The sequence below is a fragment of the Mustela erminea genome, chromosome 2 (assembly GCF_009829155.1).
Source record: "Mustela erminea isolate mMusErm1 chromosome 2, mMusErm1.Pri, whole genome shotgun sequence".
In the NCBI taxonomy this organism is placed as follows: domain Eukaryota; kingdom Metazoa; phylum Chordata; class Mammalia; order Carnivora; family Mustelidae; genus Mustela; species Mustela erminea.
In genome coordinates this window covers 46,652,297-46,666,090 of record NC_045615.1, presented here as the reverse complement: position 1 = coordinate 46,666,090, position 13,794 = coordinate 46,652,297, and the positions used below count along the sequence as shown (strand labels likewise).

At 37.5% G+C, this 13,794-nt stretch overlaps 1 protein-coding gene across 1 annotated transcript in view; it reads left to right on the top strand.

The window, feature by feature from the left end:
* Positions 1-2,745, top strand: part of SPARCL1 (SPARC like 1) — a 48,690-nt gene extending 45,945 nt beyond the window's left edge. The window contains exon 11 of the mRNA XM_032332834.1: positions 2,298-2,745. Coding sequence (XP_032188725.1) covers positions 2,298-2,326 — 29 coding nt within the window. The 3' untranslated portion in view covers positions 2,327-2,745. The remainder of the gene's footprint in view (positions 1-2,297) is intronic.
* Positions 2,746-13,794: the final 11,049 nt, after the last annotated feature.

The following is a 13,794-nucleotide window of genomic DNA, read 5'->3' as shown; positions in this document are numbered from 1 at the left end:
GAATTTTGGAGGTCAGAAGAGGTCCCAGGCACAGGCAGAGAATTAGCCTAAAGTCAGCAGGAGGAACATCTCTCATCCAAACAACTAAAAGAAGACAAAAAGTATGAGCACAACAGTAAGTAAATTTACAAGTAGTCACCCTAAAATGTCCATTTTACGAAATGAAGCCATTGTTCAAAAGAAATATGCCACAGTTTGTAATGTTTCCTATTCTTAGGCACAGACTTGTATCGGGCAGGAAAATTACCTGGTGTTCCAGACAGGGTATTAGTTTAATATACTCCAAGTTCATCTGCTTAAGTATTTGTTCAACAATTATTGAGTGAGGGTGGGCCACGTAGGAAGGAGTGGTCTCATAACCCCTAAGGGATGCTGTCTTCTTCCATAGGTGTGGCAACAACTTCTTTTATAATTACCCATTCGAGGGGCACCTGGGTGGCTCAGTCCATTAAGCATTTGACTGTCAATTTCAGCTTAGTTCATGACCTCAGGGTTGTGAGATCGAGCCCCGTGTTGGGCTCTACACTGGCTGTGAGGGCTCCTTAAGATTCTCTCTCCCTCACCCTCTGCCCCCGCCCCTCGCCTGACTCTGGTATGTGCATTCTCTCTCTCTAACTCACTCTTGTGCATGCACAAAAAATAATTACTTGGTTGGAAATTGGATTTAATTGGCGCTATACTTCTACTTATTTCTATTATGTTTTAACAATCCTTGAAGGTTAGTATACTCAGCTCTTTCTTGGCTGGGCCTTTATCAGTGCTTCTCAACCCTACATTAGAACTACCAATGGAGCTTTTTAAATGTATACATGCCATTGGTCCATCCCTGGAAACTCTGATTCAGGAGGCCAGGGTTAAGGCTTTGTAAGGACCTATTTTATTGTCCCTGCTCCCCTTCCCCCGGGAGACTTAAAAACAAGTCCTGGAAACCAGCTTCAGGTGTGGAGGCCAAGAAAAACAAAACTGTACCCACCTCTAGTCTAGCCCTGAGATAAGTACAGCCATCTTGACAAAGCAAAAGCAGGCACCCTGCACTGTAAGAGTGAGTTAGCATAAGAATGGCCATCCTGAAGGCCGGGAAGCCATTTTACTGAGTGTTCCTAACCAGCCAGCCCTCACGGGGCACGTAACTTGAGATAAGAAAAAGTAGCTAAAACCTGAAAAAACAACTTAATCATATACCCCCAGGGAGGTTAGGTGGTGGTGCCACAGGGACCAAATGTTAAAGAAAAACAAATAGTTAACTTGCAGAGATCACAATCCTGCAAGACAGGAGTCTCCCTTGGTTTGCCAAAGTCCTGGTGATTTACAATAAAAAGGCTATTTTTCAACGGCCCAAATTTCCAGAGACAAATGGCTCAGTATCTCGAGGTCACCCTCCCCACCATAAAACTGAAGGAGGCTGAGGCAGAAGGAAATGTAAATAAAGTTAAATTTCTTCTATACCTAAATCTCACTTAATCGCCAGGATGGCTCCAGGGTGACACCAGGGTGGCAAAAGGTTAAAGAAAGTTAAACTGTCAAAGTGGGGCGCAAGATATGTATGTAGCTATGAAAAAGTGCCTTGAAAATGCTATATAAACCCTTGGCTTTGAGTGCTCGGGGTCCTTGTTGAAACCTGCTGTGCCGGGCAGATACTTGGACCCCAGCTAGCTGGAAATAAGCCTCGCTGTGTGACTTGCATTATCGAGAGTTGTTCCCTGTCTAATTGAGGGGTGGTCAACTCCATACCCTAACAGCTTGAGGGCGTATCTTTTTTTTTTTTTTAAGTGAGGTACAGTTGACACATCATGTTACATTAATTTCAGGTGTGCAGTATAGGGATTCAACAAGTCTGTGTGTTACCATTATGCTCACTGCAAGTGTAGCTACCCTCCGTCCCCATACAAAGCTATTACTGTCCCATTGACTGTATTCCTTACATCGTACCTTTTATCCCTGTGACTTATTTTATTTTATCCCTGCGACTTCTGTAACTGGAGGCCTGTACCTCCCACTCCCCTTCACCCATTTTGCCCATCTCCCCATCCCTCCCCTCTGGCAGCCATCAGTTCGTTCTCTATTTCTGCCTTTTGTTTGGTCATTTGTTTTGTTTTTTAGATTCCACATATAACTGAAACCATATGGTATCTTTTTAAAAGCTTCACAGGTGATGCTGATCCCCTACCAGGGTCAAGATCCATCCTACAGTCTTATTAGATGGTTTCTCTAATCCCCTAGCTCTGACATTATTTGTTTATATTACTACTCTGGCTATTTGCTGAAAGTGTGTTTTGTTTTGTTTTTGCTTTTTACAGAAGACATAGATGAAAACCTCCTATTTTGAATAAAGATTTGAGAGAATTCAAACATTCCAGCATCCTCCCGTGTTCCTGACCACTCCGGAAAATATATGCAGCTGCAATACTTGTAGATTTATATTTAGCAAAATATATGAGAAGACAATGAGAGTAATTGCTTGCTAACAGTGTATGCACCAAGCATTTAACATTAGCTTTGGAAATAAAACTTTAAATAAAGTCAACGTATGCAAAATACTGTGTACTGTTTGTGAACAGGAGTTTAAGTCATCACTCTCTGCATCCACTTGAGATACTTACTAATTATAAAACTTGAAGAAAATTTTGTCATTTTGTCCATAATATCATGTATACTTCAAGAAAATGGTATCATGTTCTTTTGTTGTTAAGGTGTATTATTTTCAGTATCTTGATGTCCTAATAAAAATCTAAATGCTTACTCAAATTTATTTCTAGTCATTTATTTAAACAACCATATGTGAAAGACCAACTCAGAACTCACCCTTCAAATCAAATTATAATTGTGCTTCCTAGATCCTACTACTTTAAAGAAGTGAGTGTGGTTGGGGGAGATGTTTCCTATGGGAAACAAATACTCAGTTGCTAAATGGTAGATGTTTATTAATGTCCTTTGTCGTGCTGTAAATTTAAACGGAAAAGAAATAAGTTCAAGTGCTTTCTACTAAGTTCAGCTTAAAATATGGATGATTATGCACTGCTCAATACAACTAATTCTAACTTTCATGCAGCTGTTGGAGGGAAAGGGGACCCTATAAAATTTCTACACATTTTGTGTCCTCAAAATAAAATAATATAAAGATAATGCAGACAGTATAAAAGCTCTGAGGTGTCTTAATGTCCAATGTAGTCAGAGATAAATATTACTACTGTAAATTGATAGCAAGAAATCGGTGGTAAGAGAAATTTTGTGTTTTCATTTGAACTCTTTCTTCTTTGATAACTGTTAATACAGTAAAGGCTAGATTGCAAAAATAATAAGACACCATGATAGAGCTTTTTCCAAGGTCTGAACCAAAGCAGTAAAAGAACCTGACACCTTCTATATTCTACTTAACAATATTTAAAAGAAAATAAAATGGGTTTTGGTACATATTTTCCTATCTGAAATGAAAGCTAATCAATGCAATTGTCTTTTTTTTTTTTAAATAATCAAAAATGTGTCATCGTGGTTGTTAAGAGCTTTGTCTATTAGAGTCACTGAGAGAATCTGCCCAAGAAATTTCATCTGAAGGAACTCCTGGAAAAGCTCGCTTTTTAACAGGATAATTTTCTCTGATTAACTTCAAAATCATATTATCTATTTTCTTAGCTTTGTGAGTTACTTGTTCTTTTTTTTTTTTTTTAAGATTTTTATTTATTTATTTGACAGAGAGAGATCACAAGTAGGCAGAGAGGCAGGCAGAGAGAGAGAGGAAGGGAAGCAGGCTCCCCGCCGAGCAGAGAGCCCGATGTGGGACTCGATCCCAGGACCCTGAAATCATGACCTGAGCCGAAGGCAGCAGCTTAATCCACTGAGCCACCCAGGCCCCCCGAGTTACTCGTTCTTAACCAGACCACAGCACACCCATCATTTCTAAATAATTAAGTTTAATTTGATTAATCAAAATATAAATATTATATATAATTTTCTCCAACTACAGAAATAAGTTTAGAAATTATTCCAAAATTCAGAATGTTTTTATTTGTAGCTTCAGAGAAATGACATGAGAAGTCTTAATTACAGTCATAAATTTACAAATTTGTTAGGAACTGTGGAATTATATTTGGAGGTATTAATTAGAACTAAATTACCACTTTAAATGTTTTAGAATAGTGAAAAGTGATTTTAATTATAAAGACACTACCTGTTTATTTAAAATGCTTTATTTGAAAATAAGGTCATTTTGGGCTGACAAATATTACTTAATAATAAAAAATTTTAGAACCTTAAATTTTCTGTCCATTAAGTCTCCCTAGTATATTGCTGCCCTACATGATATATTGTAGACATACTTTAATATTCTTGATGGTCACAGTTTTTTTTTTTAAGATTTTATTTATTTGACAGAGAGAGAGATCACAAGTAGGCCGAGAGGCAGGCAGAGAGAGAGAAGAAAGCAGGCTCCCTGCCGAGCAGAGAGCCCGATGCAGGGCTTGATCTCGGGACCCCGAGACCATGACCCGGGCCAAAGGCAGAGGCTCAACCCACTGAGCCACCCAGGTGCCCCATTGTGGTCACAATTTTTAACTGTGGTTTGTTTGTGATAAAGACATTCCTCTAATCCCAACCAAGAAGATGAAGTTATTTTCTGTCATCAGTCGTTAAGCCCTATCTCTGTGTGAGATACTTTAGAAGTTGGACTTCTAGTCTGAAACTAGTTATTCAGTTTAGCTTTAAATCTTGTGACTCACATTACCCATGACCATAAAGGCATTAGTAATACGACTTAAATACTAGATGGGGATACAGATCCTAGAAGATCACACTGCTCCTTGACTTCGTTGCTCCGAGGGCCGTTTGAAGCAAAGGTAATTAAAAAGATACACGGTATATTCTGTTGCTATTGCACTAGGTCAAAGAAGGTAAAATTTTCTCGTGTCGGGTAACTTATGATTTCTAACAAGCCCACTGATCGAAGAAGAAAATTCAAGGGTTTCGATCTCAAAGGAAGAAAGGAGAAGGAGAAACCTGAAAAAGACGAGAAAGGTAAATAAGTTGCCTAATTCAGGTAAAGTAAATTAGCATGAAGATAAGTCATAGTTGGAACGCCTGGGTGGCTCAGTTGGTTAAGCAGCTGCCTTCGGCTCGGGTCATGATCCCAGGGTCGTGGGATCGAGTCCCACATCAGGCTCCTTGCTCGGCAGAGAGCCTGCTTCTCCCTCTGCCTCTGCCTGCCTCTCTGTCTGCCTGTGCTCGTTCACTCTCTCTCCCTCTGTCTCTGACAAATAAATAAAATCTTTAAAAAAAAAAAAAAGATAAGTCATAGTTGAGTTTAAAATAAATGTATATAAAATAGTTGATGAGTGACTTTTATAAAGAGATATACCTTGCTTCAGACGCTGGTGAAGTCTTAATGAGAGGGTGATGAATTTGATTTTTCTTTCAAGATTCAATTCCAGAGCAGTGTTTTTTGGTTTGAAACTCTCATGGTAAATCAATTTGAATTAAATGTGATTTAAGACAGTAAAAATGCTTGCTTTCTGAATCTGCTGGCCAGTAAAGACCACACTGATTTGCGTTTTTGAATTACTCATATTTACTCATATTGTACTATTGTCTATCAACCCACTATGCCTTATAAGATTTTCCCCCTATCGTTTTCTTCTTGAGAAATTATAATTGTCAGTAACAGCATCCAGCCTATGTAAAGGTCTAGTAAGTCTCATGTGGGTAGAAGCTCAAGATGGATTTATTTGTATATTATATAAGAAATCTCATTTGAGGAGTACTTGGGTTAAGTGTCTGCCTTCAGTTCAGGTCATGATCCCAGGGTCCTGGGGTTGAACCCCACATCCGGCTTTCTGCTCAGCAGGGAATCTGCTTCTCACTCTCTCTACCTCCCATTCTTCCTCCCTCCTCACTGCTTGTTCTCTCTCTCTCTCTCTCTCTCTCTCAAATAAATAAATAAAATCAAAAAAAAAAAAAAAGAAGAAGAAGAAGAAAATCTCATCTGAGCCAGTGATGATATGTCCCCAATACTAAGCATGATGAAACGCTGGTGTTTAAAGATTGGTGGGTAGAGGTTACAAATTCAAATAACTTCAGGGACCAAGCAGGTATAGGTTGAACTGTGAGATTATAGGGAAGAGTAGGAATTGTACGCAACGTTATCAGCCAGAGAATGCATGTCTTCTCTAAAGGCATTCGAAGTTTTTTTTTTTTTTTTTAAAGATTTTATTTATTTATCAGAGAGAGAGGGGTGAGAGAGCGAGCACAGGCAGACAGAATGGCAGGCAGAGGCAGAGGGAGAAGCTGGCTCCCTGCTGAGCAAGGAGCCCGATGTGGGACTCGATCCCAGGACGCTGGGATCATGACCTGAGCCGAAGGCAGCTGCTTAACCAACTGAGCCACCCAGGCGTCCCATTCAAAGTTTTTTAAAGCATTAGTCTAAGCTTGACAAAACCTGTATCTGGAGGCAGACTTGAGCTTGACCACTGCTTCAACCCCTCTAAGCAGCCTATTTACAACAGGAATAGGACTTAGAAAAAAACTAAAATGATTTTCCAACCCTTCAATTCCAGACTCTTCCTTCAGAATGCAATTTCTTGTCTTGGCTGGCCTTTTGAGCGCTGCCACTGCTCTGCCCATCCCCGTGAGTACACCTCCTCCATTGTCCACTCCATTTCCAGTCTAGAGAGAGTACTTCTGGGCTAGTATTTCTGAGCCTTTCCTGTATCTTTTCATTTCATGAAAGAGAAAGGTAGAGTCCAGGAAAACTGTAGAGTCGGGAATTTATCGCTCGTCTTCAGCCCAGTGGTCTTCTCAGGACAAAGCTCAGTCCCATGTGCCATCTGCCGTCTGACCTTGAGCAAGGGGCTGACCCATGGCTTCCCAGTCTGTAAAATAAGTCAAGAGCGACCTCATAGTAGTGCAAAGATAGTAAAAATGCATATGAAGCCAAAATTCCTCTGGCTCATCCAGTTAGGACTGAAAAATAGGCAGCTCTCAGATAAACTTAGCAAGATAGAACTCCTATTTCACAGTGACCTAAGTCTTAATTATGCAGTTTGAATTGAGTTTCATTTACAATATCTTTACCCCAAACCGTCTCATGTTGACTGTAGCCATGCCTCGCACATCTACACAAATGATTTCTACAAGTGTCATTTGTGTCAGCTGTAGTCTGAACATGTAGGACATCAAGTAGACAAGAAATCCTCTTTCCTGAACTCTTTCTAACCAAGGAGCTTTCAAAGTGAGGGAGCATTCAAAATTTGTGTTTGGGGATACAAAATTTAAATTGACAGTACTACACTCCCTTCGCTTTGAACTTCTGAATGCTAAGAAGGAAATTGAGAGCACTGTTGATTCGAAGATAAAGAGACATGCAACATGTAATGACTCTTACGAAATGTAAATAAAAACATTATTCGGAAGTGAGCTTAAAGGCAAAAAGTACACCTTCTAAATCACTGGACAAAATTAATTCGACCTTTCCCCATTAGAGAGGCAACCGCTTTTCATTTCGGAAGTGAAGTTGCACCACTGGTGGGCATACTGCCAAATAGTGGCCTGTTACTCTCATAAAATCTCTTTATAACGAACACTCTATTACCACATGTTGCTTCACCTTGTTGCTGTTGTTGCTTTACAAGCTTGAACAATTTGGAGGAAGTACCAGTGAACAGGTAAACTTCTCATTGTATTTTCAAATGCCGTGTTCATCATTTTTAAAGTTGACAGTTGTCTGAAATGACTGACACCATTTTTCTTTTTACAGAGATTTGGCTTTTACCCACTGCCAGGACCGCCATTTTTTCCTCCGATCCTGTTTCCCCCACCTCCACCTCCACAACTGCCCTTGGTAAACATGGGTTTGAAGAATCTCAAATTCCAAAAAAAAATTTATTACTTAGATGATGGTTGTTAAATTTCCCCAATTTTCATACACTTATATGAGGCTTAATTTCAGGTTGCCAGGCATCATCAGCTCTTCACACCCCCACACAGCATAGCCTGTGGCAGAATGTGACAGGAGCCAGCAGATTTCCCCCTCTGAATATTCAGTGACTTCTTCCAATGGCTCTCTCTCTCTACACTTAACCATCAAAAAAGTGTTCATACTGAATTCCTTTGACTTTGGAGAGCCTAGTTGCTCTTCATGAAGAAAATACCTCTTTTAGTATTTTTTCCTAAATCATCTTGCTGCTTTTTTTCTCAAAAGTTTTTTTTTTTTTTTTTTAGCTCTTTGTACCTTCCTCTCCACAGGTGAAACAATATAATTATTTTGCTCTTCCTGTTAATTCCTCTCCAATCTCTCCTAATATCTGGATTCTTGTAACATTTTTAAATAAAGGCCGGAGAGTGCTAAATACATACTAGAAATTTCTTCACTCTCTATGGAATAGTTACACTGGTATAGATAGGTAACGTTCATTTGATTAATATTTACGCGTGTCTACTGCATGATAGGGTCTCTGGAGGGCAGGAAATATAAAAACTATGAGATATGTTCCCAGTAGGATGAGAGAGATGGATCAGTGTAAAAATGTATGTTGATAAGTGCTTCTAGATGTAAATACAGAGTTGATTTGGGCTGTGGATGCAAAGACTTGATTCACAGAGGAGACGTGATCTGAGCCAGGTCACAAGGAGCGGAGGAGTGGCTGGGATGCCGCAGGCAGAGGGAACAGTAAGTGTGCCAGACGGACCTGAAAGCGACAGGACAATTTGGGCAAATGACCAGTACAATGAGGCTTTTGAAAAGTTAACACACATTTTAAAATAGCATCTTGTTCAACTTCTTATCTACCACCTATTTTGAAAACAAACATGATTTTGTATAATTTTATATCTAAATGAAATAAATGAGTTTTATAGCTAAATGAAATAAACACCTTCCTTTTGCTTGTATTTAATTTAAACTGTTTATTTTGCAACTTTAAGTAGGCTTTTGGAAATTTGTCACTGAAGCTACAGTCCTCAATGGAACAGTCTTTCCCTTTAATATTTTCACATATCCTAAATTTCTAAGTACTTGCATTTATCATTAGTTGCTAATTAATTGCTAATTTTGGTTCAGTCAAAGCTAGAGCATTGTTTTCCTTTTTTTTTTTTTGGCTGAAATTCAGTAAGATTTAAGTAATGCAAAATCCTGAAGTTTTGGGTTATAATCAGAATGTAGGAATCTCGGTTAACATCTTATGGGAAATCTTTTCAGCCAACAGATCACTAGTATTTGAAATGGAAACTTCCTTCCACCAGATGGCAGAGTGGTATTAAAAAGCAAAGGAAAAACTACTCCAGAAAAACTGGTAAATTTGCAAGCACTATCAAATGCATAAGATTCCTTGGCTTTCGATTTAACTAAGCAAAACAAAAACAAAAACAAAACAAAACACATACCTCTTGAGAGAAACAAATAATTTAAAATCCATCAGACTCTAAGCTTCACCAAGTTGAAAGTGGGCTCCTTGAGAGCATAATTGCTCAATAAGTACTGATGGAGGATGGAAGGATAAATGAGTTAATGAGAAAAAAAGCTAAAACAAAATTTTGTTTTATTCACAATTCACTTTCTTCCCCCTCTTTTTTTGTAGATTCCAATTCCTCTTCCTTTTCCTCTTCCTTTTCCTTTTGATCCAAATCAAGTAAGTATACTTAAAATTTCCTTTAAGAAAGTATTTAAATGAATGAAACAAATGAAACAAAACAATAACTTGAACATTCTTTAGAATTAATTGGAGAGAAACCTGATACCAGGAATTAATAGTCACCATTCTCTTTTGGACCTTCAGTTATTGGTATTTTATCAGGATTGGGTTATTTTATATACAAATCTCATATACCCTTGCAGACTGAACTACCTAAGACCTGAAACTTTCCTTGATCGTGTGGAAGGAACCCAGGAAACAAGCACAAAAAGCATTTGAAGGCAAATATTCTAGGGATGCAAACTCTGTCATTTCATACTCTGGAGTGATCTTGAATTCCTCTGAGTCTTACTTTCTTCTAGAATATAAAATAATGAAAATGAATGACTTACAAAATCTATTTCCCCTCTAAAATCTTATGCTTATATCTACCATTAATGAGAGGAAAATGCATTCTTTTGAAATGAAATCCTTTAAACTGGATTTAAGATTATGGCCACGTTATAAAAGGATTATTTAAATTTCATTTTTGACAGAATTTTGCTGAATGGGAGGACAATTACATATGATAAGATTGATTCAGTCATAAATCAAAAAATAAGTTATCTAAATTAAAGCATATTAAAACTGAATTTGTTAATGATACTCCTATTACAATGTTGGGAAATGACATTCATTAAGGTTTTCTTTCATAAAAAAGTGATCCTAAAATCTAGTCTTTTTCCCAACCTAGTAAGCATAAGTTTAATGACTTTTTCAAGAAGTCCCTGCTATGTTTGGAGACCACAAAAGACAAAGTGGACTATATGCTTCCAGAGACAGCAGGTCTGGGGGGAGAGAGTGGGGGGGTTACTTAAAATATTAATGAATATGATTCTTAATGACAATTTTTAGAAATGTAAGAATTCTAAAAAGCATGTTTTCATTAATCAATCTAATATAAAATCATTAACATAGACAAGATAGACAAAATGCTGAATTACAACTCCTTCATTATTTGACTATTTCCTTTATTCTAGGTCCTGACACTTAATGACCTTATAACGGTAAATATATCTGCCCTATTAAAGTATAAAGTTCAAAAATGCTACATGCAACTGCTTATATAAGATGAGAATTACTATCTTTATTAGTCTGATTCATTTGGAAACAAAATAAAGCCCAGCTGTTAAATTCAAAGCGAAAAAACAATCTCAATGCATATGGACAGTTCTACAGTCAATTCTTCAATTCATCCAGACTATAAACTGACAAAACCACCTCTTTGATCACGGATGAGGGTGAAATTGAAGAGTCAAAAGACTTAGACCTACAGGGTAAATTGCTTTAGAGAAATTAAATAGACTTGATTATTTCTTCATTAACAATGCATTAGCATAAACACATAATACATTAAAAATTATCAAATCTAAATTCCAACAGATAATAATTTTTTTTACTGAAATGCACAAATTCAACTTCTTAATGAGGCCCTTTATTGATACAATAAGTTATTCAGAATCTTAATTTATGAAAACTCAGGAGAAATACCTGAGTGGATTTTATAAAAGAGAACACTAAAAAATTCCATTTCCTCTAAAAACATACTTTTCATATTTAACCATTTTCTGAAATCAAGACAAACCTTGTAATATAGATACATACTTTTATTCTAAGATCTTTTTCTTTGAAATGCCATCATTAACTAAAATGTACGTTATACAATCAGTGGTATCTTAGAATCAAAGACATGCATGTTTTGTAAAAATGTCAAAAACTTGGGCCTAAATCATGTGTGCCTGAGAGAAAAATTTTCCAAGCTGAGACTGTTTAAAGCCAGCCATCTTGAGGAATATTTAAGTGTCCCAGAAACTTGAGTTCAAACAGCTTCTGAGTCTACCCAATAAGAACTTTAGTCTCTTTAGTTCAAGTGCTAGTGCTCTCCCTACAATCCACTCTGTTTAAGCAACATTATAGTCCATTTCCAAATGGCAAACAATAAAAATTCTTGCATATTTCTAACTAAAAATGTTTTAGAAAACTACCTTCCATGAATAATTACTGATGATTACAAAAATAGCAAGTTCACCTCTACATCAAACATGGCTGAAAGACCACTGGCCTGTGGTTAGAAAGCTTCTACGCCCACCTTTGCAATTAAATTATCTGTGTGACCATGGGTAAAAGTATAGTTTACCTCTAAAGTCTCTCCCAGTGAAAATACTGACTTCTCAGACACATGACTCATTCAGATGACCGGATCTGAACACTTAATACCTATTTATACTTTCCTTTACTGAACTTCTTGAAAGTATTATGGGCTGGGACATCTGGCTTGCTTAGTCAGTAGGGTATGTGATTCTTGATCTCAGGGTCACGAGTTTGAATCCCATGTTGAGTGACTACTTGAAAATTAAATCTTTAAAAAAAAAAAAAAGTGCTGGTGCCTGGGTGGCTCAGTGGATTAAAGCCTCTGCCTTCGGCTCAGGTCATGATCCCAAGGTCCTGGAATCAAGCCCCACATCGGGCTCTCTGCTCGGCAGGGAGCCTGCTTCTCCCTCTCTCTCTCTCTGCCTGCCTCTCTGCCTACTTGTGATCTCTGTCTCTCAAATAAATAAATTTTTAAAAATCTTTAAAAAAAAAAAAAAAAGGTGCTGTTGGCCACTACTCATTCTGTGAAGAATTCTGACAGAATAACTTACAGAACTGCCTTATCTTCAGAGCCATAAGAATTTTTTTTCTCCCAGTGTTCCTAGTTAAGTCAGAAAGCAAGAAGAGGCCCAAGAGAACAAACACTACCTCAGGTATTACTCTTGCCTAAGAGAAAATTGGGACAGTTTTTAGCTTACATGTTCTCGCATATGTGCTGGGATGGACAGCTCTGCAAATAGAGGGATTAGCCTTCTTTCAGTGGTCACTTTCTTCAGCAAGCTGCCGGTCTATTAAAGCAGAAGGACCTGTGGAAGCTACAAAGCAGTACTTTTCCAGTGAAACTGCTTGTCTAAGGAGACCCTCAAAGCAAAGTATTCATGGTTGTCCTAAAATTTTGGTTCAAGTATCATTCACATAGGGAGATTGCATAATTTAAGAAAAGTAGCACTTGCCTGGATGTGTACACAGTGAGTTGTTTTTTTTTTTTTTAAGATTTTATTTATTTGAGAGAGAGTGTGTGTGTGAGAGAGAGAAAGAGAGCATGAGAGGAGAGAGGTCAGTGGGAGAAGCAGACTCCCCACTAAGCAGGAAGCCTGATGTGAGACTCCATCCCGGGACTCCAGGATCATAACCTGAGCTGAAGGCGGACGCTTAACCAACTGAGCCAACCAGGCACCCACACAGCAAGTTTCTTTCTTTCTTTTTTTTTTTTTTTTTAAGATTTTATTTATTTATTTGACAGAGAAAGAGAGAGCACAAGCAGCGGGGAGTGGCAAGCAGAGGGAGAGGGAGAAGCAGGCTCAGCGCCCAACATGGGGCTCGATCCCAGGACTCGGAGATCATCACGCGAGCCAAAGGCAGACGCTCAACTAACTGAGCCACCCAGGCGCCCCCACAGAGCAAAGTTTCTTAACCATTCACATCAATCCTATCTTTTAGATTATAGTGAATATAGTTACAAGAAAATCGTTTTTTGAATTAAGGAAATTTAAATCTAGATATTATATATTTATTTTAAAATTTATACCATATAAATAAAGCACTAAAAATGGAATTAATTTTTCAACAAAACAAAGATTTTTCATATAGAAAATATTTTAGCTTACATGTGGACCAAGTTAAAAATAAACCCACTGACAGCTCTAGCACTGATCATTGACTTTTCTTCTTTCAGTTAATCACTTCTATTTTGAACCAACTCGGGGTAAGTTCACATTAACTTTTAAGCTATTGTAAACTACAAACCTATTTAATGGACTGAAGAAGTCTTTTTTTTTTTTTTTAGGGTTTCATTGGGGTAAGGCTTTATTTCTATGATTTTATTGATAAAAGTAAGTGACATTTAATCTCAGAAAAGGTAAGAATAATTCTCCTAAACTATAAAAACATATGGTATAGTCAAACCCAACTGACTTACCCAAATTAGAACTTCTGAATTATAAACTCTAGGCTCTTTAGATCACAATTTCTGTAGGTCTAAAAATGTATTATTTTCATAATGTCCATGGTATGTGACAAAATTTCAGCTTACAGAAATATATGCAATAAT